Source organism: Solea senegalensis, linkage group LG12 (genome assembly GCF_019176455.1).
Source record: "Solea senegalensis isolate Sse05_10M linkage group LG12, IFAPA_SoseM_1, whole genome shotgun sequence".
In the NCBI taxonomy this organism is placed as follows: domain Eukaryota; kingdom Metazoa; phylum Chordata; class Actinopteri; order Pleuronectiformes; family Soleidae; genus Solea; species Solea senegalensis.
In genome coordinates, this window is record NC_058032.1 from 17,982,142 (window position 1) to 18,008,179 (window position 26,038).

General features: G+C 39.4%; 3 protein-coding genes across 7 annotated transcripts; 1 reads left to right on the top strand and 2 right to left on the bottom strand.

The window, feature by feature from the left end:
• Positions 1-2,042: 2,042 nt before the first annotated feature.
• On the bottom strand, positions 2,043-6,692 carry thg1l (tRNA-histidine guanylyltransferase 1-like). 3 transcript variants are annotated; one of them, XM_044041156.1, is made up of 7 exons: positions 6,483-6,692; positions 5,278-5,478; positions 4,957-5,133; positions 4,704-4,873; positions 4,525-4,613; positions 3,417-3,524; positions 2,043-2,606 (listed from the first exon to the last, which is right to left on the bottom strand). In XM_044041156.1, the coding sequence occupies exons 2-7, from the start codon at positions 5,466-5,468 to the stop codon at positions 2,445-2,447; spliced, it is 897 nt and encodes a 298-aa protein (XP_043897091.1). In that variant the 5' UTR covers positions 5,469-5,478; positions 6,483-6,692; the 3' UTR covers positions 2,043-2,444. The 3 variants fall into 3 exon arrangements, with proteins under 3 accessions (XP_043897091.1, XP_043897089.1, XP_043897090.1); XM_044041154.1 differs by lacking the exon at positions 6,483-6,692 and adding an exon at positions 5,661-5,808; XM_044041155.1 differs by lacking the exon at positions 6,483-6,692 and adding an exon at positions 5,607-5,808.
• Positions 6,093-9,128, top strand: lsm11 (LSM11, U7 small nuclear RNA associated). Its single transcript, XM_044041153.1, has 4 exons — positions 6,093-6,764; positions 7,359-7,498; positions 7,615-7,698; positions 8,580-9,128. Exons 1-4 carry the CDS (start codon positions 6,320-6,322, stop codon positions 8,907-8,909), a joined length of 999 nt encoding a protein of 332 aa, XP_043897088.1. The 5' UTR covers positions 6,093-6,319; the 3' UTR covers positions 8,910-9,128.
• A 2,626-nt stretch (positions 9,129-11,754) lies between these two features.
• clint1a (clathrin interactor 1a) lies at positions 11,755-25,382 on the bottom strand. 3 transcript variants are annotated; one of them, XM_044041151.1, is made up of 12 exons: positions 25,194-25,382; positions 21,443-21,547; positions 20,307-20,403; positions 19,944-20,052; positions 18,518-18,682; positions 18,204-18,384; positions 17,633-17,852; positions 17,460-17,547; positions 16,356-16,415; positions 15,596-15,888; positions 14,614-14,815; positions 11,755-13,880 (listed from the first exon to the last, which is right to left on the bottom strand). In XM_044041151.1, the coding sequence occupies exons 1-12, from the start codon at positions 25,232-25,234 to the stop codon at positions 13,585-13,587; spliced, it is 1,857 nt and encodes a 618-aa protein (XP_043897086.1). In that variant the 5' UTR covers positions 25,235-25,382; the 3' UTR covers positions 11,755-13,584. The 3 variants fall into 3 exon arrangements, with proteins under 3 accessions (XP_043897086.1, XP_043897085.1, XP_043897087.1); XM_044041150.1 differs by having other exon boundaries at positions 18,204-18,387; XM_044041152.1 differs by lacking the exon at positions 16,356-16,415 and having other exon boundaries at positions 18,204-18,387.
• Positions 25,383-26,038: the final 656 nt, after the last annotated feature.

Genomic DNA, 26,038 nt, shown 5'->3' on the forward strand with positions numbered 1-26,038 from the left:
GTCTTAACAACTAGAGTCAGCTGGGACCGACTCCAGTTGTCACTAAGAACTCACAAGATAAGTGGGAGAGAATAAAACTTTTATATTCTTTTTTCTGCACACAACGCGAGTGTGGTTTCAAACACAGATTCAGAGCCAAGTAGAAATGTTAGAAATGAGCCGATGAACATCAATTCTGTGTGCAAATGATTTGCCCTATATTTTCCGGCCAGTGACTCAGTATGCTTAATTATAGGCCCGACATGTAAACACATGCCGTCTTTTAATAACTGCACTACTCGCCACACGCTGTGGTTTTTAATATTTCTTGTCTGCTGTAAAGCCATATGTTGAGACACAGTAAGGGTTGAGTTTGGCAGTGGCCCAGAGGAAGGGATCTAAACACAGAGCTGATTTCTGTGATCAAGAAGAAAGACACGTTTTTTATAAAGTCATTATAGATTGTATGTGTGAATGATTCCAAATGACAACAGAGCGAGTTCAGTCCTGGTTACATAAATACAGTAGCTATGGATTTAACGGGGTCACAGACCCAAAAATACAGCTCTAATAGCTGCCAGTAACTGAGCCTACTACAGAAACAAAATACAGTAACACTTGAAACTCCCAGCAGCCATTCATACTGAGCCAGTCAATTCTAAGTGAGATGATAAATATGCCACACAGCACATGTCAGAAGGATAGAGTGTATGAGGGTGTGTGAGGTATTCTTAGCCGTGATGACAGTGCAGGCCAGTGAATCCATGCACATCTCTACATGGTGTCGTGGCTGCAAGAAAAGGTCGCTTGTTTCTGCCAAGGTATTGGTTTCTGCTTTACTCTGCTTCTTTGTAGCCCAGATATGATCATCTTTACTACATCCTGTTAGAGATACTGAACACGTCCTACGCAGGCTTCGTGCTTCATTAAAATTCGAACACCCTGAACTCTGCTCACTTAAAAAATTAAAGATGAATGGAAATCCAAACGCCGACACAGATGAATTAAATGTAGACAAACAGTGAGGAATCATGTTTAATCACATTAAACATGCTGTAACATGAAGACATGAAGTGCTTAATGTCATTCATGATATCAAGTAAGGATGTATTTTTAGAGGATGAACTAGACCTGGTTTACGAGAAGTCTGTGCCAGTTACAGACAGTCAACTACTGAGAGACGATGGTGCCCTTCCTCATTCACAGAGTAAGCTTCAGCTTCAAAATACTAAATGCACACTTGGCCTAGTTTGTCCATTCGGCCTGCGTTAATTAAAACTTCTGTATTTATAAAGCACTTTTCTAGTCATGATGACCACTCAGAGCTGCTTTACGGTACAGTTTTACCATTTATCCATTCACACCCATGCGCTGCTCGTAACGTGGGGTTAAGTGTCTTGCCCATGGACACGACCTTCCAGTTTCAAGACGAATCGCTCGGTCACTGAGCTACGTAAACATAAAGTCTACAAAAACCACATGATATTTAATTTCAAGTAAATAAACACTCATACAAATATACTGCAGTGTAGCATATTCAATGTGTAGGGTAACAGTTCAGTACTGTAACAACATGGTAATAGTTTTGTAATGGGGAGGTTATATTACTAACACCATCTTATTTTTACTGTAAGTTTCAGCTTGGTTATGTATGATAATAGTTTAGTAAAACAAAGAGATAAAATAACAACAGTGTTACCATGTTATTTCCAAAATGATAACTAGTTTATACTGTAACTCGGTAATGCAGATAACTATTCCTGGCTCTGCTGGTCTACATGCCGATGTGTCCTAGGGCAAGACACTTAACCTCCGCGTTGCTCCTGACGGCTGTGCTGTGCTCTCAGCGTGTGAGTGGGTATGAAAGATGCGTGAAAGAGAAAGAGCTGCACACAAGTGCACTGTGTGCATAGGTGTGAATGGGTGAATGGCAAACACTGGTGTAAAGCAGCTTTGAGTCATCAAGACTAGAAAAGTGCTATATATATATATACATATGTATATAGATATATATAAAATGTTTATATGTTTATGTATATGTATATATGTATATATATATATAAACTGTTTGCGAATGAAAAGTGATGGTTGATATTCTATTCTTCTATTCTGGAAATAACATTGTATCACCACAATATTACATCCCCAATTACACAATTGTTAGCACATTATTACCAAATTGCTAATGTACTGATGTAAAGTGATGTAAAGTGATGTAAACCTCCATTTCCACCCTCCTATATGTTACATACTGGACCTTTAGGCAGAAAATGTCCTCTTCCTAAGAAAAGATTGTGGCAGAGGTCTCAGTTTATTTTCCAGCTGAAGAACAGCAATTGTACAAATTCAGTCTATGAAAAGGCTCTTGTTAAAGAATGCAACAGGGTCACTCCTTATATTTTGGTCCACTTCAACCATTCTGGACTCAAGTTCAGAGTTGTTCACCTGCAGCAGGAGACGAGCTGTTAGCAGCCGTCATCCTCCAGAATGTCTGTGTGTTCCTCCCAGAACTGCTCTCCTATGATGTCGCAGTGATAAGCCTGCACCCTCTTCCTGCTGCGAGTCACGGACACTTCCTTCTCCTCTTCATTTGGACGCTTCATGCGTTTTGTGACCGTTTCATCTCGCTGGACACAGAGAAACAGGATTAGTGCAATTAAAGGTTTGACATTATACAAAGTGTGCTTGTTGATGACCACACTATATCAAGGTAGAGCAAGAAAACGACAAGATAATCACTATATACTTTAAGATCAGTTCATACATAACTATCCTGCTAAATCTTAGATAATTAAATTGTGTTTTTTTTTCCTCTCAAAGGAAAGATGAAGAAACCAACAACAAACACTTGTTAAGCTGTCTAAGAAGAAACATTATAACAACATTTTTTCAATTATTGATTGATATTACATATAATATATTATTCTCTTGATTAGTTGTTTGGTCCATCAAATGTCAGAAAATGTTGATCAGTGTTTCCCAAACCTCGAAATGATGATGTTCTTTAAAATAATGAAATGTTATTAATTTCTTTGTTAAATGGAACAAAGAACCCAGAAAATATTGACATTTATGAAGCTGAAAATCAAAAAACTTGTTATAAACAATTAACAAAAAAAGTTGATGATAGTGTATTTAGTTTGATTTAGTAATCATTCTGTGTATATTCAACTTTTGTTGTATTGCTATGTCTATTATTATTTTTGTTCAATCTTCCAGCCCGACATCAAGAAGATACAAGTAGTTTCAAAGTAATGTAACAAAATGTCTTTATTCTTGTTACAAAAAGCAGGTGCAATTAAAACATTGGCATGAGTCACACTTTAATAGTGGTTAAAATTGAGAAATATCAATTCACACTGGGATAACCTTACATTTTCAAAAGTGCAGGATTATAAAATGGAACCTCTGCAAAGGAAATTGTGCCACAGACTCACCTTTTCCCAGATAAGCGTGGTGCCTTTCCTGTGCAGGGCAGATTCATTGTTGTAGTTGATCTCAAACTCAGAGAACAGAATCTCGTTTTTATCTGCAGCTAATGTTCCCTGAAAGAAGAGAAAGAACACACACAGACATGAGTATGCAAATATTACATCACTTGATAAACGAAACTAAGAACAAGAGGTTTGACACATTTCTAGAACAAAGAACATTTCCAGTTAACAGCTGCGTCAGACAGCGGTAACTGCCACCAACTGTGACAGATGTGACAACGTCCCAAATAAAGATGCCGCTGTGTCTGGATAAATAGGTCTAGAACTAAGAGGAAATGCATTAATGAATTGGTTTTGTCATCTTATACCGTGAGTAAAAAGAGAAGAAAAATTGCACTGTGAATTAAAAGTAATGAGACCGTTAACATTTATTCTACTATTAAGGGACAGTTGCACGTTTGCTCATCCACATGTCGACTGAAAGAAAGGAAAAGTTACACAAAATCTTTCTGTATATTAGGATGTAGAAACAGAAATTGAGAGAATGTGTTCCAGTGGTAATATTTGCTCTTACTCTAGTCATAAGAAGGGATATAAAAATAATCACACCAACAAAAATGCCTGGTAGCATCAAGACACAAGAAGACTTTATCCCTTAAGTGAACGATCACACCCACACAGTAGCCCTATATTCAAGGGATAGACTCAGCTTCATAACTTAATAGAGAAGGACTCCAAGGGAAAACTAGAATACTACTACTACTACTAATGATAACAATAGTAATAATGATAACTGTGGCTGACATTCTGCATCTCCTCTAAAGAAAAACAGACGTGTGATTGCTTACTGTAAATCATGATTTAAATGACTGTGTGCATGTGTTATTAAAACAGTTATAGTTTAGTTTAGTTATTAACCTGTTAATATACATAGTGTAAGTCATTGGTCAAAGATCTTAAGTTTGTTGCTCTTAATTATAGGGGTAAAAATAAAAACAACAGCTCTGGTATTGTACATTGAACTTATATTTACATACAGGAAGACATTTGAAGAAACACATAGATTTTTGTGTCAATAAACTCAACATTTTAGAGTGTGTGTCACTCTCACCTTTAAACGATCCTCTGCCTGAGCTGTGGTGAGCCCTCCCTTCTGTACTAATGTCCAAAACACTGTGTTGTACAAATTATTTACGTGACCTAAAAGAGAGAATACACGAGTACAGTGCGAAATGTTGCCCTCGTTGAATGTGCTGTCTGTCACTCATTTAGGGCACTGCATATACTCACAGTCTGCTTGCCTCCAGCTGAGGTAATCTTTCAGGTTACGGTTGGTCGGATACAGGACCACGCGTCCGTCAAAGCTTGGAGGGTACAGCAGGGGCTGATCCCCAAAGAACTCCTTCCAGTAAAACACATATGAGGAGGAGAACTGGGAGGCCACATGGGTCATGAGTTTACTGCAAGAAAACAAAGTGGTCAGACAAAAACACAACGATTTGTGAGGAGCATGCATAAGAGTGTGACATTACACTTCTCCTACCTGGCTCTCCTCTTAAACCATGTTGAGGTCCTCTTGAAAACAAAGCTGAACTCATCACTTTGACCATAAGCAATGACAATATCCTCGAGTTCCTCCATAACAGAGTGTGCACTCCTGCTCATCAAGCCCAACGCTCTGTTATCATTGGGCTTTGTAAACTTGTGCTGCTCTGTAAACCTGTCTCAAAGTAAAGTCAGACATTTAAAAGATTACAGTTGCTTTTAAATTGTGCGTCAACATACTGATGTGTCACACACCACTCGTGTCATGTCCACAGAGATGACAGGTGTGTGTCTGTGCACCTTGAAAAATGACACTCACCTATGGAAATTTCGGCCGTCCAGTCTCACAACTATGTAGCAGTTTTTCAGACACGTGTCATCTGTCTCAAAATTGCGGACATACTCAAACTTGCTCTTTGCCATGTTGCTGGAGACAAAAAGACGAGCCAAGGGGGTGACAACACAAGACCTGGCACGTCCAACTAATGTCCAAGTCTTTCCAAACAGCATCAGAACGCCCCTGGTGAGGAATAATAGCGATATTATGATTCAAAACATCGTCACATTAACAGCAAATATTATTTAAAATCAGTCTCAACACACACACAGTGTCAGTACGGAATAATTACTGTTATTAGTATTACTTACACTGAGATGTTGTTAGTCCTCTATACCTTTATCGAACATAACTTAGCTACTTACTGGAAAACAAATAACTTCATGCGCGCATATGAACACAAACGCCACCATTTGATTCAGTGAGTTTTAAGGACGTTTATCTTATAATATTATTCCATAATTGTGATGTTTAGTCCATTAGCCACACATGACCCGACCACAGTGCGTCAACGAAAACCGTCGTAGTGGCACTGCAAAAAAACCCACCAAGGTTCCGGAGCACTTGTATTAAATTAACGACCAGAAAAAACGGCTAAGTAATATATTGATACCCTCGCGAATAGTATGATATTTTATTTTAGGGTTGCGCTGCAATATAATTTTTTTTTATTACATAAAGCAACCATTTATTTAAGCCACCAAACACACAGACTATTGTGTTTTAGCACCATCTTGTAGCGAAAGGGCGGAATTACAGCCAGACAAAGATCGTGTATGAAAAAGAAGCGCATCTCAATGATTTAACAGGTAAAACTATTTCCTGGTGATTTCGTTCAACTTTAAGAGTCACCATTGACACAGGAAAACACACATATAAATAAGCACACACGTACTCATAAAATATATCGTTCGATAGACGAGTTCTGGTCTTGTATGTTATGTTTAGCGTCGAGTGAGACATCGCACTCGACCCCAAACTTCCCAGGATTCTTTGCTCGACTGTGTGCAAGTCTGTTTCAAACATGGAGGAGAGGGAAAGAGAAACAGCAAAGTCTGGCAAAAAAGAAACAACACCTACAGCGTCCGAGCATGAACCACCGGCTGGCAGTAGAGCCGGAGACGATGGCGCAGATAAAGTCGATGTCTGCTCTGATCACTTTGACCCTCTGCTGGCCTTGTACTCACCGTCTGTATCAGTTCCTTTTCCAAACGTCAAATGTTTCAATAATGTGGCTGCGTACGAGAGCTTCCTTAAGGGCGGTCGGGGCAGAGCCAAGCCGGAGAATGTGGAGAAGAAGCGGCTGAAGGCGATGAAAGGGGTGGCGGACCCGGACCGCATCGAGAGGCTGAGGCGGCTCATGGTCAACAACCCGCTGCCAGATGAAGAGGAGGGTGGAAGCAGTAGAGCACCACGGAGCAGCAGGAGGAGGCAGAAGCCCCAGAAAAACGTCCTGACAAGGATGCCCTGTAGGTTCAACACACACTACTACTGCAACAACATATACTACTACTACATCAACTACTACTGCAACAACAAATACTTCCACCACCACTACTACTGCTGCTGCAGTACCACTGTTTCTAATCCTATGACCTCAACTACTACTACTACTACTACTACTACTACTATTACTACAGTACTGTTCCTAATCCTATGACCTCAACTACTACTACTACTACTACTGATACTACTGTGCTTTTAACCTGCACTCTAAAATGTTTAAGCACATATTTTACTGATAACATTAATGATGGCCCTGTTTGGTTGTAGTAGTTCCAGAGACATTCACCTTGAAACTGAGGAATCAACAGTAAAACACTTAAATTCTCTGATTGCTCACTCTAGTGCTTCTTCTGCTCTCTCAAATGTCTGTCTTGCTGAATAACTGCCCTAAATGAAAAATCCTGAAGCCAAGACGCCATGACACTACTTTTACATCCAGAATCTAATATATTTGTGCTTTTCTTCTTCTTCTCTGTTTGGAAGCAATCTTGTTCTTGTGTTTCAGAGGAACTGCATCTATGATTTATTAAACACCTGTCTAACCTGTGTGTCTTCAGTGTGTAAAGGCAGTCCACTGGGGGAGCTGCACCGATGTGTTGAGGAGAGGATAAGGGTCAAAGTTCACATCAGGACCTTTAAAGGACTGAGGGGAGTGTGTTCTGGTTTTGTTGTGGCCTTCGATAAGTTCTGGAACATGGTGAGTGCTTTTCCCTTTTCCCACTTAGTATTAAAGTGTTATTTTGTGTTGAATCTGAAATCGAACTTGTAATATCTTTATATTGTCTTTTTTTTATTTGTATTTCTCTCTGTCAGGCTTTGGTAGATGTAGATGAGACGTACAGGGAGCCTCTGCTTGGAGAGGCTTTGTACCACGAGAAAGCTCTCACTATTTCCCGGGTATGTGCTCATTTTCACTGGTTTCTCACAATCATTTTTATGTATCTCGTTTGTTCCACGACTCCAGTATTAGTATTGTAGTATAAGTATAAGTGTCGTTGTATGACACGTATACACAGAGTCAGCACTGCTGTCGCTGAGAGTCAGCCTGGGATCCAGATGCTTGCTCTGGCTGAAAACATGGCTGCCAGCAGGGACACAAAGTTCTACACTATCTTAAGACGGCCTTTTCTGGCTGGAAACCACCGACTCTCCCATACCAAAGTCCATAGAGAAAATCATTGTTTTAAGCTCACAGGGTCACAGGAGCTAGGTAAATCCAAACGAAGGATTTCAAACACCAAAGTCACAAAACAACATATTTGGACTAACTGGTGGAGTAAGCCGTGAATCATCAACTCCTTTGTGCCATAATGTAAAATCACAGATTTATTTTTCTCTGGACGTTGGTGCAGTTTGTGAGCTGTTTACAAAGAAACACAAACTTTATTTTTCAGTCAAAATAGGCCGTGTAATTGTGACACAAAGTGGCTATTTAGAGGTTAAAATCTGGAAGCCACGTTTTCAGTGAGAGTTGACATCTGTGCCCCAGGTTGGTTCTCTGCAGCAGTGGCACATGTTGCAAAGTCAGTGCTGACCATGTGACAATAGCTACAACTATAAATACCACACTTAAAAATAACTATCATTTTTATACAGCTCTTATGTGGCTTCATAAAAGAGAACCGTAAACAATGAAGCTGACAACAGTGAGATGAGGTACATATGAATCCCTCATGTGTAGGTAGATAATGATATTATTCAGCACAGGAATGGCTGATCTCTGCGTTAATGGGGTGTAAATATTTCTATGTTAATGTTGTTAATTATCTTTTATACAGCTCTTTGAGAAGCTGAACCTTCAGGAAAGCTCAGGAGGTGACGAGCCAGCAAAGACGCATAAATCACAGGAACAAGCCGGCGAGCATCAGCGCGCAAACCCCGACGCTCCTCCGCCAGCTCACAGCAGACGAGACGGCAGGGCTGAGTCCGTGCCGTCGCACGGTGGTAAACCCAAACACGATAAAGGCAAAGCGCCGTTAAAGACCCAGGGCTCTGGAGCCTGTCAGAAGAAAGTCTCCCAGAAATACGGAAAGGTTCATACACGTCATATCAACCAGCTGTTCATCAGAGGAGAGAGTGTTCTCCTAGTTAACCCACAGCCTCTCTGATTTTTGTCACTCCATTATTTCATAAAAATGTTTTTTTATTTAAAACTGAACATCAGTAGTAATAAATGTGTGAATGATGAAATGTTTGAGAGATCTTTGATTTGATGAGATTCAGAAAAATCAAGGGTTAAAATTGTATCACATTGATATGGAGGTTTCAGAGAAATCATCTTGATTCAGAGAAATAAAGAAAAAGCTTCTCAGTTGTAATTCTAATCATTTCTCTTGCCTTATTGTTCTTGTTTGTTCGTCTGCTGCAGTATGTGTGTCATGGTTGTTAGCCAGCAGGTGGCAGCATAAACACATTATTGCCATCTGCAGGGCCATTGTTTGAGAGAGACTGTCCCTTTCTGTTGCTTTTCTGTGTTAGTTTGAACAGGAATGACAGCGCAGTCTCAGCGGACTTCATAAATGCATTATGAATAATTGAGTTTGTGAAGCTGGAGATTGCAGATGGCACTCAAAAGCTGTCATTTGTCTTGACGTCTCAGATTGCTTTTACTCTTTAATGGGCACATTACCCATAAAAGCACAATTTACTGCATCTCATGGAAGTTGTAAAGATGTTTTTTTTTTTTTTTAAATGGCAGGGGTTACTTTTGGATGATGATCAGCACAGAATGAGTGTATGTGGAGATAATGTTCTCGGTCCTGCATGAAGAGTTTTTGAGTCTTATTTTAGTTTTTCTTCATTTGACATCAAGAGAGTTTAATTGACCCTTTCATATTTTTCACACGATAAATAGGACAAAATCTATCAGTAGATGAACTGCTGCTCATCTATATCCTTTTCATATAATGTATGAGAATATTATTAGTATAGCCCATTTACCAGCACTCTCCAGAGAGTGAGAATGGGGTCAATTGTTAAATGCAAGTTGTGCGATAGTTGTGTTTGTCACACCAGTGTGTTCTGACAAACCTTGATACTGTCTTACGTTTAGACACGGGACGATGTTAAAATGTCTTTTTATGATTATCCTGACCAGAACAATTGTGGTTCACAATATTGTTCACATTAATCGTAAAGAACCTAAGAATTTTTGACATAAATTTGTATTTTTCAATCATGAATGATATGATTATAAATCATGATGTCTTGGAATGAGTGGAAAGAAGCTGTCTTAGATAAATCTGTAGGACTGTATGTTGGTGACACAGCATTTTTATGTCCCTTTATGTGATATATTGACAATTTCACACATTTGTAATTATGGAATAATTTTTACCACAGTCAACGTAAAGTAAACTCTTTCTTTTAAAGGTATAGTGTGTAAACTGTGGTGACTGTTTTGGAGAAAAGGCTAATTTTGAATAATGAAAACAACAATTCCTACAATCAGGTCATCATACAATCAATTATCCATCCATCTTCCACCGGAGGGTCGCAGGGGGTGCTGTGCCAGTCTCAGCTGACACAGGGCGGTAGGCAGGACACACCCTGGACAGTTCGCCAGTCCACCATAGGGCCACACACAAAGAGACAAACAACCATGCACTCTCATATTCACACCGATGGTCCATTTAGAGGGTCCAATTTACCTAATCCCACACAGACAGGGGACAACATGCAAAAATTATTTTATCATCAATTTCTGTCAAACTAAAATAATTTCACCTAAAACTTACACATTGGCTCTTTAATTGCAAAACAATCCAAACTGCAATATGATTAAGTGTAATGTACAATTCAAAAAACACTGCAGTATTTTAATAAAGAGAAAATGTGTCAGAACTCCACTATTATGAATTTTTTTTTTCATGAAAATGAAGAATGACAAGTTGTTCCAATAGTCACAATCTGATTGTATCACCACACCCTGCAGCTCGAGCTCCATCCCCACTTTCACTCGACTTGTATATAAATATTTAAGGAGCAACAAAGTATTTTCAGATAAACTAATATTTGCTGTAAGAAAAAAATAAAATAAAATGACAGATTAGATTTCTAAATATGTTTTACAGAGCCAGTGCAGCTGACCTTATTCCTGAGCTGCTTCTTCTTCTTCTTCTTCTGTTCACTTGTTTGCTGTTACACGCTGGAATCTCCCTGTGGTTTTACTTGATCTAGTGTCTGGTCATAGTACGTTTCCAGCACAGCAGTGACTGAAAACCTATGGGTTTGGAGCTCAGTAAACATATTTAATAACCGTCTAGAGTTTACATTTACAGCTGGTGCCACGATAATTAATCGTTATCTAGTCATAATTGCAGTTAGGAACTGCTCAAATCACAGAGGCTGCACTTTTATTCATGCTATTTTTGATTGTTCTATATTAATTGCCAATTATGAAAGTGCAGTACATACATAAATATGAAGCACTCGTCCCACTATGCTTTCACTGAAGCACAGTAGTCAATATTGTAATAGATGCTCATCAAAATGTTCATCTTGTTTCAAATCTGTGAAACTTAGCTGGAATACAAACTAGTTAGATGTTGAGCTTCATAATACTAATTTGAACATGAGCACAATATTCTAGTACGTGCGTGTACAGGCCATTTTAATGGCCTCAAACTGAAGTGAACAAACTTGGCTCAACTTAATGAAATTTCAAAGTTAAAGCGCAGTGGCTTCACTTTTGCTGCTTGAAGCTCTTTTGAATGAGGCTAATGACACAGCACACCAAATAACACACGCCATTAACAGATTTCAATCAAGTGTTTAATGTTGTAGATAAAGAATCTTGATATTTTAATCAAATCAAAATGGGAATGATGCAAAATTTCATCTGTCTCAAAGGATTTTCTTCTTTTTTTTCTTTTTACATTTGCATAAACTAGTGTTTTAGAAACAATCCTATTTTAGAGAAGGTCAAAATGATTTGATGTAAAAAAAGCATAAAACAATCGACTGAGATATTTTAATAAAACAGCAAACAGACATATTTGGTCATTTTAATGCTTCAGACTCCAATGCAAGGCTACTGTGTGTTAGTGTGCTCGGCGTCTGGAGCCCACAGAGGAGAAGGGGAAGCACAACTTCAATCCTCCCGGGAGGGGCAACAGAATCCACTGCCTCCTCCACTGGACAGTGAATTATTTATCTCCACATTGACACACCAAATATGTCAGGCAGCCCACAGTTACTTATTATCAATCACTCATTACAGGGGTCAGGAGGCAACCATCAGCAGGCACTTGAATCTCAGATCGCTTCACTGCTGTACAGCTGAATGGGATTCTTCATTATCCCTTACCCTACAACACATCCTCATCCAACCACTCCAACATACTGTACTTCCTGTCAGCACACGGAATCTCACTCACTCCTCCCAACTGTCAGTACCACATGTAGACTTGGACTAATGACAGTCATTACAGCAGCAATGTTTTCAAGATTGCCGTGTTTAATGTGTAACCTTAGCAAAGACGGAAGGTGAGAAGGCAGGATTTACCATGATGCACTGTTGAACATTTTAAAGAACAGATAAATGTATGACGCTATCATAACAGTCTGCATCAACACTGGAGGTGCGGATGCTTTGATTTTTTTTTTTGAACTGAAGTTATCGCTTGTCTGAACAGAGGAAACAATAAAAATGTGCATGGGACACACACGAGAACTGGACGAGTGACATAATTACATAACTGCATCTGATTTATGTACAGAAGTACACTTGGCTTGAGGCATGAGTACAAACTCATATTTGTACATAGTACAGAAGTTGTGTCCGTAGCTGTCCTCAACACTGCACAGTTACATTGTCTCCATCAAAGAGGTGAGTGAAGAGAAAAGGCAAAGGTCTTTCAGGCACTCGGTGCTATAACGACGAACCCACAACCCCTGTACGAGGCTCTCTCTCTACCTACTGATTATCTCATTTTGATGCAAAGGTAAAATATATAGATATATATATATACTTATAATAAAGGCCACAAATGATGGTCTGTTTAAGGAGCATCTCCTAAATCTGATCAATAGCTTTCCCTCCACACACATTCATTACTGAAGCACTGCTGACAGGCCACATCTGGAGTGTGTGGACATGTATGTACAAAGAAAAGGTGTCAATGTGCTTCGTTATAGGTCTTAAGTCTTATCACATTTGGTCTGTAGGACACAACCCTTCACGATGTCACTGCCTCTTCTATTGGAACATCATAACTTATTTTTAAAGGGCTTCGATATTTCTATTTACAGGTCAAAGGAAGAACGAGGACCAAACAAAAGAAAAAGAGGTAACTTGACAACTCTTGTAAATGTTCTACATTAGAAAGTTAAAATGGCAGATCGTCATCCAAACTCATTCAGTAAAGAAAAAATGTTCTGTTCTGGTGATTTAATTTGAGGTTATAAAGCAAATCCTTCCTGACTCAGGGCGACACACACTTTCCTCTTTTTACCAACTCATAACTAACTAACAAGGCACACTGTTAAACCGCCACCCAGAGCGACAGATCATTGGCTCAAACAGTGTGCACATGTACACACTAACACACACACACACACAGTCACACACAGTCACACACACTGAGCTCTTTATCACTATGGAGTTTAACATTTAAAAAATAATGAGATTGCAGGGTGTTGGTATTATGATAGTTTACATTATTCAAGTACTCTTTGTTTGCAGCTCATAACAATCCTTCACCGATGGACGTAGAGAGACAGAGACAGAGAAAGAGAGAGCCCTACACTGCTCCTCCTGATAATGTTTGCTCTCCAGCTCCATCACTTTCCAAAGTTGCCGAAGTCAGCAAAGGCATCTTGTTTGGGCTGCTGGACCATCCCAGGATTCATCCCCATCCCCATCCCCATCCCCATGGCACCAGGCATTCCCATCATCATACCTCCTTGAGGCATTCCCATGTTCATGCCCATCCCCATCATGCCCTGGTTGGGGGTCATTCCCATCCCCATGCCCATCCCTGCACCAGGGTGCATCATGGGATTTACAGGTGGTCTGACTGCAGTAGGTCCAAGGCTCATGGTGGAAATTCCTTGGGAGAGCAGGTTGCCCTGGTTACCTGAAAAATGACACAATGACTTCAATGAATTAAAGAGCCAAATTCAAAGTCAACCATAGTTAATGCAACTATTCTTGAGTATATTAAAAAGATAAATCATTATTATTTTATTTCTTTATCCGTCTGCTCATGTGGTGTAGCTTTGTTTTGAGTCTAGGTCTGAGTGCAACAGGATGTATGAGTCATTTGATTTACTTTTAAACCTGTGGTGTTGTGTTGTAGAGCCAGGAGGAGGATTTCCTCTGACGGCTCAGAAAGATAAAAGTAACGTTCGAATTAGAACACACATGGATGTCCCCCAAAACTGCAGTGTCTCAGAGCTGCAGCCTGGTTAATGATGCGTAGCAGCGGGTTACAAACGCTATATTATTATTTATAATATAATAATATATGTAATATATTATTCTACTAATATTTTAGCCGGGTTTTCATGTTATGGTTAGTGCATCTTTAGTTTTGAGAAACCTTTAACACACGGTTTACCCAAATATCTTTTCACTTCACCTCATTCGTGTGTGTGTGTCCTTGGAGCAGACGTTGTGTGATATACACTTTCAGATGTGTTAGTATAAACATAGATTAAACCTGATAAGGAGCTGAAACACTTGCCAGTACGCAGATTGAATGTGAAAATGCTGCTTTCATATGAAAACTAAGTAGTATGAATGTAGCCATTGATGAAGAGGACAGATTCTGTGTATATAATCTCTATTCATTCCAAGTTTTTACTCACCTTGTTGGAGGGTATTGAGACTGGGCTGGTTAGGCTTGGGAGGGTGCACGCCTGGACCCAAGAAATCCAGGCTTATGTTTACAGAGTGGTCTGCCCAGGTAGAAGGGAGGGACCCTTTGGATCCTGCAGCTTGAGAGGCTGCTCCCTGCTGCATCAGCTGAAGAGGCTGTGGTTGAAGTGGACCACCCATGTTCTGGAACGGCTGGCGATGACAGACAAGCACAGATACAGAGTTAGGGAGATCCCCTATTCACAGAAATAAACAATGATAAAATACATTAAAAGTAATGAGAGGCACTGGTGTGCATCTTGTCAGTGCAACAAAGAATCTGCTTTGTTAAGTAGGTCAACAACCTCTTAACATCGACATATGTGGGTGTTTGCTGAGGTTTTAATGTTTTTGTAACTCAGACCTAATTTTTCTCATCCTGTGTGTCAGTAGCAGGAGGAGAGGGTGGTTAGTGGGTGGTCTCTAGGGGAGACGAGCATCTGGTGATACTGCATGTTATCCCTCTACCATCATGCCTGTCCTCCATCTTTCAATCATGTGAGTTACGTATGTCGCCACCAGACACACGAACACTGACTGTGGTCCGCGAGCTGTGTGAGCAGTGGGTACATTTGTGAGAATGAAAGCTTTCGTGCTGGAGTCGTCAGTTAGTTGGACAATATCTCACATCTGTTTGTCTTTACATGCCAGAATATTACTAATAGCACTGGTACTTAATGGGAAATTAATATCCCTGATGGGAATTTATAACCCTGTGGGTTATGCATTTAAAAACTAATTCATTTTGCTGTACAGATATATCTAATCTGTTGCTAATATTGTGTATAATCTTACATCTAATTTTTCTAGTGCTGACACAGTGCTCATGGGTATTTTCGCCTGGATCATTTGTGTCTTGTAATAATATGCATAGTGATTTAAAAAAAATAAAATAAAATAAAAGGATGTGTGTTTGAGTGCAATCATGCACACCTGTGACATAGATTGGGGCAGGCCTGTGCTGCTCATGCTCTGTGTGCTGCTCATGCTGAAGTTCAGGCTCTGGGAGGAAGTGAGAGACTGAGTTGGACCCATCAGGTCAAAGAGATCTGCAGAGGCTGGAGCTAAGACTGGGACGGGTGCAGGGACAGCGGCAGGACTTGTTGTCATGGTGCCAAAAAGGTCATTAGTGCTGGTGTCAGCAGTCTGAGCAGATACTGGCATCTGTCCACCAGGGAAGGCATTCCACTCTCCAAAGTCTCCATTACTGTTAGAGGCTGGTGTTGCTGCAAAGACACAAAAAAGAAAGTTGAGTAAAGGCTTGTGCAATTTTCAAACGGTAATGTTTGCATTGTTAGCTGTGTGAATATCTGCATTCAGCAAATCAAAGTCATGCAAATCTGAACCGGTCTTTAAGCAATTAAGAATAAACAGTCGAGTCTTTAGTGACACCAGTTTAACTTTTTTACAGTGCATCCTCAGTGACCATATTTTAAATTTTCATTAAACTGGCCAAGCTTGTTTTGTCTCTCTCAGCTTCCTTCACCCCCACCAACTTCCTCTGTCCCCGTCTCCTTGTCATCCATAACAGGAGTTGATGTGTGTCTGTTCTTGTTATGCAGAGCAGGTAGCAAGCTCCATATGGCCAGGGCTTGCTCCTAGCCTCCCTGTAAATATTCTAGCAGAATGTCTGCGACAACACAGCACACACATGCACACACTAACCCCGCAAAAAAAAAATAAAAAAACCTACCTGAAGTGATGCCTACTGAGGCAGCAGGTGAGGGAAAGTCTGCAAATCCACCCATCAGGTCTGCATCGAGAACCAGACATGAACAAATTAATTTTACACAAGCACACTCCAGGTGTCATTCTACCATACTTAGCATTCCTTCAGTGTCACAAGTGTAGGAGGGAGGGAGAGGTGGTGGCTGTATATAGGTGGAGGAGGCCAAACATCTGTTCAGTGCTACCACCCTCTCCATTCACCAGGGACTGCTCCAAAAACATCTGGTGCACTTAGTTCCTATACATCAACTCCCCTGCTGTCCCCAAAATCTGAAGCTTGTGTCAGCAGCTGGGCACTGTCACTACAAAAGGAGTCTTGTCCCGTAGTCACTGAGGAATTTTCTAGATTTACTGGTGTCTAGCATGTTCGCTAAGAATATACCAAATGTGAATGATACATGTTTCAATGCATATATTTCATTTTGGACATAGTGAAGTCAATTCCCTAAGGTTTCATTCTTCAACCAAAACCTCTGCTAAAACCACAGAAATGCAACCAATATCACTTGCCTTGTGGCACGGTTCGGTACAGTACGTATTGTTTTGGGTTTCCATTAGAAATTGTACCAAAATAACCAGCCAACTGTTCCATTTTTCATTACCCTTCCCTTGGGGTACCAGAGTAATGGTAATGTATGGTACGGGTGGAGCTAGACCCGCGACAGTCAGCTGACTGAGTGGCAAAAAAGCTGCGACCGGTGTTCAACATCTGCAGTCTATTCTCATACGAAGCTTGATGTCTTGTTGAGACAAACAGCCACAGAAAAAGGAGCTGCTCCATTGTTGTCCGTTGTGTCACTTTCAATGTCGTTGTTCATTGTTGGCGCACCGGTCCATTGTACCGCTACCTATCTCCCCAAAGCGGCTATCGGATACAGCACACACCCTGCCTGTCAAGTAAAGGTACTTGCTGGGAAGTACTGTTCCCAGTAAAAACGCAAGCCTGACCCAGGGCTTCACCATTCCAAACCGTACCATACTGTACCAAACCGAACTGTACCGTGATGGAAACATGCCATTAGTTACAGTCTGGACATATGACACAACATGTCAGGGTATGACATTGTACCTGTAGCAGTGGGCAGGCTTGGTGCTGGGTCCACCATTAGTAGGTCAGCAAGACCAGTAGACGAGGGCTGAGGTGCTGCTGGCTGAGGCTGAAATGTAGAACATTAATGTGACATAGTGTAAACATAAGACGCATTAGGTCATATGTTATATTCTTGTGTGTACCCTTGCTACCTGTGTGGTGGTTTTGGTTGCTTTGCTCCCATCGCCTGTGTAATTGGCTGCGGCCCCCAAGTCTACTTTCTTGGATGGGACCCCTCTTTTGCGTGTTGCTGTTGTCTCTGTTGATTGGACAATGTGTACACTTTTCGTGGTAACAGTCTCTTCTTCATCTTTAAACTCTTTCCCAGACTGGCCATTGTGAGATGAGCGACCCTTGTCCTCCTCATTGTCACTGTGGAGAAACTCTCAGGTCAGATCAGATGAAGACAGACATATGATGTGAGGAAAGAGAAAAGATATTCTTTATCTATCAGGGGACAAAAAGCCATTTCTGTCCTCAAATTCTGACCATTTCATTTGCATGTACAAATTAATGAATGATGAAAAATGATTGGAGACACAGAACCACAAGAGCCCATTGAAAAAGAGTTAGGTAATAGAACTGACAAATGGAAAAATTATAAAGCATATGCTAGTGATTTCAACCAAATGAAAGATCATGGTAGTATATATGACAACAAGCACGGAAGAAGTTGTGGTTGCTCATTAGGCTTATTAATATTCAGACACATCCATTTCTTACCTAAATCGTTCTGGTGAGTCATCTCTATCCTTCTTTCTAAATTTGCTTATGGTATCATCAATGGTGGTGCCAATTTTGTCACTGATCTCTCCCAACTTCTCACTGAAGGGAAACTGCCCTTTATTCTTCTCCCAGTCATCGTCCCACTTTCCACGACTATCGCTCCAATCGTACCTTTCTCCTGCTGGAAGGAATTTAAGTGGGAGGGGAAAAGTGACAGAAGCAAGAGTAAAGGGGACATTAACCTATTTTCAAAACTTAAATTTGCATCAATTATGCTTTGGTTTCTATTACTTGCTCACCCGAGGACTTACCGTAACCCCGGGAATCCATACTGTCCGAGGATACCCCAACATATTTGTCTTTATTCTTCTTTGCCTTTTTCCGTTCCTCCCGGAGTCTGTCATCATCCTGGACAAAGTCCACCATCTCCTTCACTTTGTGACGCACATTCACACCCTGGTCCTTTCCATTCTCATCTATGAACAGATGTAGACAAAGACATTGTTTAAGACAACTATTCAATTTGCAATTTTTTAACTAAGCTTTACAATGAACTGAAACAACACAGACACAAAGTTTACCATTCTGGCATGAAAAAACATCTAATAGTATTGAGAGTGTAAGTGAAAGCAGCTTTGTGTATGTGTGAGTACATTCTTAGGGCCTTCGGTCATTCATTAAAGACCAAACTGAATCTATTGTTGTCAATCTTCTGCATTGCTAAGGTGTAGAAAGCCGCACACAATCAATTTCAAACTGGAATAACCACCTTGTGGTTATAAGCCTCCAGCAGCCAGTCAAGCAGCATTGAATGACATTACATTAACTCCTCCTGTTCCTGGATTACCATGTTTTTTTTTCATGATGCCACATTAGCACTGACTTTTGACCATCATCACTTTATACTTTCAACCTGATAAGACATTTGTATTGTGTAAAAAATAGCATATTTTTTGATTAATGTCCATTCTAAAGCTTATACAGAAAACTGTGTTCTGTAGATAGACACATACTTTATTGGTCCCCCATGGGGGATATTCACAAAAACTCAGAGCTACTCGGACTTGCTGCCACTCGAACTGGCACATGCGCATATGATCTGTGAGGTTTTAAGTGACCATAGAACTCCAAAGTCTAATAAATTCCCAAAAGAGTATCTGAGAAGAAATTGACAGAAAGGCAAACATCCTGATGACATAATTCCTCCTGTACAGATACAAACATTTGATATTGGTTCTTGACGTTAGTTTGACAGGTCTGTCCTGATCCGATATTGATATCAGTCCGATATCAGCCAAAAAAACAAGTATTGGATTATATCAAACTGCCTCTAAAATCTCCGATATAAGTGCTTCGATACAAGCAGTCCAACCCCCTCTATGCAGCAGTGCCCGTTGTGATCACGTAGGCTCTGCGTGTTGGATGCATGTAGAGCCCACATGATCACAACAACAGCGTGTGTGCTACTGCTATTTCAGAGGTTAAACATTTTTCTTTTACCTCTGAAATCAGAGGCTATGAAGCCGCACAGTGAGCGCAAGGTAGCCGTTAGTACCACACTAGCTCATCCTGAGGTGAGCTCCTAAAACAGCATTATTTCATAAACCAGAGCCACCTATCGACTTTCAACAGCCTTCTTGTATCAGGACATCCCTAAAGTCTGTATTTGTAAAACACCCTCACCACGTGAAGAAAGAGATGGTATACAGGAGGGGAAAGCACAGAAAAAATACTTACCTACAAAGTGGTAACTTTCTAATGATCTCAGGTCATAGAGATGTTCTCTGGCACTGGTAACAACCCTCTCTGATCCATTCTTGATTAGATGGGCCAATAGTAGCAAAGACTGAGAAAAGATACATCAGCTTTAGCAAAAACATTTACTGAAGCTGTAATTCTTAAAAATGGGCCTTATTAGAATCTGACCTACTCCAGTTGTGATTTCTCTCATGTAGGCTTATGAGCATGATTTTGTTTGCCAGAACTGTTAAGTTGTTAAATTTGTTTTCTGGTCCCAAATTGATAATCATAATCAAAACTAAAGCTTTGCTGTCCTTTGTTATTAATAAGCATTTATGCTGTAACGGCTCAGTAGCAGACCTTATAGACTCTCCGCCAGTTCTTCTTGTTGTCTCTCAACATGCGGGCCCACAACATGTTCATCACCTCTGGAAACTGCTCATACATGAAGGTCGCTCTAAACACACAAGAAAGACAAAGAGGAAGAAATCATTTTTACTATTATTTTTTTAATTACTTAGTGCTAAGATGATAATATGAGCAATAATGACAATTTAAAAACTAGAGAATTTTGGAAAGACCTACTGTATATTATTTTATTGCAAATAGTGTCAGCTAACCTATCCTTTCATCCCAAGATGTGTATTTTGCGTTTTATCCATCCAAACTTAACTTACAAGAAAATGTACAAGCATTATTGATTTACGTTTATAACAAGAAAAACACTTAATTGTGTTGAGTGATGAATTTGGGGAAATGCCTGTGTGTCTAACAATGGGAAACATACAATGAAGGATGGACAAGACCACTTTAAAAAGACTTGGGGACCTTTTGCAGACTTTGCTGGGAAGAGTGATGGGGGTTACCTGCTGGCTAATGAGGAGAATAGTGAGTAAATTATTGTTTGTTTGGGACAGTTGACTGGTCTGTGCTACTACACAGGCAAGTGATATTGCAACTAAATGCAATTATAATCCATAACATAACATAATAAACATAATATGTTACTTGGTATGCAGCAAAAGAAAAGCAAAAAAGCGACACTGAATTTGGAGGTTAAGGTTTGTAATAATATTGCTGTGCAACTGTATGTAAAAAAAAGAAGGCCCGTAAAGAGGCTAAAAAAACTGAATGTTGGGATAATTTTCAAAATAGGATGTTTTCATTGCTTCGCCTGCTTTCTTTTTTTTAGTTTAAATGTCAACAACAACAATAAAACAGAGGTAGTAAAAATGATCATCTCTATTACTGATACTAAAACCAGTACCTGCAGCCTTTTGATTGAATGATGCACACATGTTCAAGATGCTAGGATCCAAAATTAAAACATATACAACTGAGAAACAGGTGGATTTTCCTGAGCTCTGGATAGTGTTCCTGGAATTGCTCCTGCGGTCAAAAAAAGGCTTAAGGATAGTCTTTATGTGGCTATATTTTATGAACAGATGACCTTGGTTCTTTGTAGCAGGATATGTACAACACTGCATTGTTCTTACCTAGAAATCTCAGTCATCAGCTGTCCTGATGGTCCCCAGGGGTCATCATTTGTGGCCTCTCTGACTTTAGATTCCACTTCTGAGTAGTTCATCACCACGTTGGTTCTGTCCATTAAAATAAAAATATAAACATCACTTTACAAAGTACGACATGTCCAGGGGTGTACCCCACTTTTCACCCTATGTCAGCTGGGATTGGCACCAGTCCCCCCGCGACCATCATGTGGAGGATAAAGCTGTAGACAATGAATGAATTTACAAACCACACCCCTGTGCATTCAACATAGGGCTACTACAGTATGGCCTCTTTCTAGACCAACATGGACATTATAACATTAAGGTTATCATGAAATTACATTTAAACTAGGACTGACTGATTTTGAATAAATATCTAATTGCGAATATTTTGAATTGTGATAGGAACAGAGGGAATGGTAATTTTTATCATTATTCTCATTTGAAAAACATTTAGAATGATTGCTGGGTGATATTTGTGCAGATCTGTTAGATGTAACAAAGATGTTCTCTTCAGTCTGTAGAATAAAATGTGTATAGGTAAAGACAATAAGTGATCTAAAATTATATCTTGACACATTTTGTCTTTAAATAATAGTGCGCCTCTTGCAATTTGAAAATGGCAGTAGGCTGTATAGCAATTTCGAAAAAATTACGATTAATTGTTCAGCAATAATTTAAACCTACAGAAAAAAATGATGTATTATGTAGACAAACAAAGTCATGTCCTTTATTCTATTCTATTCTACTAAATGAGATTACATTAGATGTTGCTGCAGTTTCTTTCAGTGGGTCTCTGTATGTCCTTAGCATAGAACATTATAGTTTATTTCTGTTATTTCTGAAATACAATCTATGACCAACCATCAAGGCATTTCATTGGGCATCAAGGCAAATGATATTATCACCATCATACCTTTTGCAACAATATGGAAAAATCTTTGTCATACTTCCTAATTACGGCCACATCAGCAATAACATGTGCAGGACATGAAAGAGTAGCACTGATTACATAGAAGGATTAAGAGCAGTACACCCTCTTGGTGGTATTGAATGAGGACTCCATTACTATACTTAGGTCCAGAGTATGTTTAGCACTTTGACAGCATACTCTCTTTTTTTGTAAAAGTTGGTTATTGCCAAGACAACTTCTTAGAATGCCAGTTTTTCAAGAACGGATTTAGATAATGAACCCTGTCCTCTACCAAACAGATTTCTGATGTGTTTATTCAACACATTTCAGGTATGAATATGTCTTGAGAAAAGTTTGATTACATTATTTTTGATTTGATTTTTTGATTTAGCTTGATATATCAGTCTGATTACTTTGCATTTATCCTCAAACATTGTTCAGCATGCAGTATAAGGTTGGCATAAATGATAGCTACACATAATATAATGCAGTGATGCAACATTTAACTCATTTCACTGGTGGCTACAGTTGTATTTCTCAGCCAGATAAAACGGAAGCTGTGATTCTCTCTCACATTGACATACTATCATGCAGATTTCATGATAGTATGTCGAAGAGACAATACTGACAGACTGTCAAAACATGTCCCATGTAATTCAGCTAATGTATGTTCTTCTTCAATATATATCTGTCCTTAGCTGCCTTCAAGTGTGCCTATAAATATAATACATTATTGCTATTGTAAAACATGTTGCTTTCAAACATTGTTTAAGGTCTAATCAAACAAGATACAAAGTTTGCTTCCATCGCCCTACCTCAATTTTATCATACAACAGGAAATGTTACATGAAGACAGTCATGACTCACTATTTAGTCACAATTTGTATAATTTGAGTCAATACAGAAAAGAGAATGATTCCGAGTATCTCAAAACACACGTTTCTCATTTCAAACACACCAGGATGAAAATGAACATGGGAACTCCCTTCCCTTCCATTTAGCCTTTGAAATTCATGCTTTTCCTTTATCAGTCCTGTCTTTCTCCTCTCTGTCTCCACTCTGTTTCTTGAGGTCACACTCCAGGGAGACAATTGCATTCAGCAGGAATGCAGTCTTGGAGAGGCTTAAGAAGAAACTTAAAAAGAAAACACTATTGTCTTGGTCAGCATTATTAACCTTTAAACCTTTGAGGGGGAAAAAACTGTACAATAGCCTCCTCAAAATAGCTTTACAGTAGAGCACAGCATGCTCACGTTTAGTCAGCAGCTAAAAATTAACCAGAGTACACAGCACAACAAAAGATGCACAGCCCCAAAGGTGCAGAAGTCCAGTACTCGCTGGTAAACAACTTCAGGCACTAAATAAATGCTGTCGGCCAAACTGGCTTGAAGTGTAACAGCCATCTGACTACGCAAACCTGATTCACGTACCCATGAGTCACAGTGAGTGAACTATTTTTACCACTTTCTTCTTCTAAGTTACTTGGTTATCTCTAACTTATTATTCAAAACATAAATTTAGGTAGCAACTATTTCCTTTCAGTTTATTCTGTTTTAGGTCCAAAAAAAATCCAAATATAATTAATATTTTAAAATATTAATTAAAGAAAACATTTCTTTCCAAAACAGCGAAATAATGCTGTCCCTGAATTTTTTTATCTGTCAACAAACCATGTACATTTATTTTATTGGGATCAAGGAACAAAGGTACTAGACAATATTCATATTCAAGACAGTGGAAAGAAAACAATTACATTATATTACATCACATGTCATTTAGCAAGCGCTTTTATCCAAAGCGACTTACAAGGGAATTGGGTACAATCAGCCAGGGGTGGAGTTGAACTTGCGACCATGATATCTTTTGCACACAGGGTACCGGTCTTAACCACTGAGCCACTCCACCCCCAATTAACTTCAAATTTACTTTAAAAGAAGTAAAGATATATTTACGTAACTTAAATCCATTAATAATTACAGCCCATACTTAGTCACATATAATTATATATCGTAAAGGATAAAACTGCTGACGGTGTGTTGTAAACTGACTTGATCTGTTTGAAGCGTCAACTGTCGTTTAAATATATAATGGCCTTGTGTATTAGCTGGGGTCAACTTTCCAAGGATTTATTTTACGTTGCCTGACAAAGAGCTAATTCTTTTCACTTGACAGTCAGTGTCAAACAGTGTAAACAAACATAGTAATTTGGCTGTTAACTCGGAAGACAGTAACTGATCCATGTGGTGCAAAGTTGATCAACATAACTTCGCGTACAGCTGCTGTGACGCTGAATAAAAGTTAGCTACAGGTGGCATAACAGCCGTGGTACAGGAAAATATACATTTCAACACTGTGAAAAAGAATTGCGATTGGGCGATTTGTGTTCTATGACGAATAATGATGTACAAACACTCCCCCGGACTGCTAAGTCCAAGAGCTGTCAAACTAGCTTAGCTGGCTAGCCTAGTTAGCTAAAGCTAGCTAGCCAGGCGCTTGATAATTAGCTTGTTAGCCAACTTAGTTAGCTTACAGTGTCGGAGAAAGCGCACAAAGTGGCGCGATAAGTGGTGGTATAAAACTGCAAATGTCACCATATAATAGCCGAACGACCATGTAACATATCCGTGACAAGACAACAGGCACGCACACTTAAGATATAAAGTATTTGTCAAAGTCAGCTCACTAATTTGCTAGTAGCATTTGGGCTAGCGAAGTCGTTTAAGTGACGTGACGTCAAAGTTTTGGGTACGTGTCTCTTTCAAACAGGTGAACTACGGACACAAATGACACGACGTAAACACAACTTAGCAGGGAGATACTCACGCTTTGTCAACGAACTCCCTGACCTTCCACATGTTCAGCATCTTGGCTTTGTGAGAAGTGTCTTTCTGCCTCGCCGAAACCCTTCACACCAGACGTTCGCCGAAACCAAACCTTCAACTCCGTAAAGTAAACTCTTCTCCACCTCCCGTTCAAGGCAGGAGGCGCAAACGCAGCAGACATGAGAGGTACTACGGGAAATGCCCTGGTGACGTCACGCACGTTGTGTAAAGCAGCACTGGAGTTGTAGTTTCTAGGTTGTTTGAAGGCCTCACCATTGTTTGTGTGAGTAAATTCATCTGTTGCAAAAATCTGTTTCACTCCCAGTCTGCAATGCATATCGGTGTTTTTTTTTTAAAAAGATTTTATTGATTGTCAATATATTTTATCAGCACAGGTGATTAATAACTCAATCAAATTGTTTATTTGAAACTGCCAGCATACAAATAGAAAATATGCATGAGTCTGTGACAACAAAAGAGAGGTTACGAGAGAGTTCAGGTTAAGACAAATAAAGATATATTGATTAAGACAGGACAATAAACAACATATACATCTATTTAAGTTTAATTCCTAAATCCATAATCATAATACAGTCAATCGTCTTTTTGCTTCTAAGAACCTCATATTAGAAACACCACCAGTGAACCATACGTTTCTTTTGGGTCAATTAAGCAATTTAGCATTATACCTGCACTCAATGTCATTACATATTTTTAATATTTGGAAGTTAGTCGTTTTTTAATATTGGGTCATTGGCTTTTATAGAGTCTGTTTATGCAATTTTTGTTTTAATTGACTTTTGCATTTTCCCATTAGAGGTGCCTCATGACAAGCCATTATCTTTT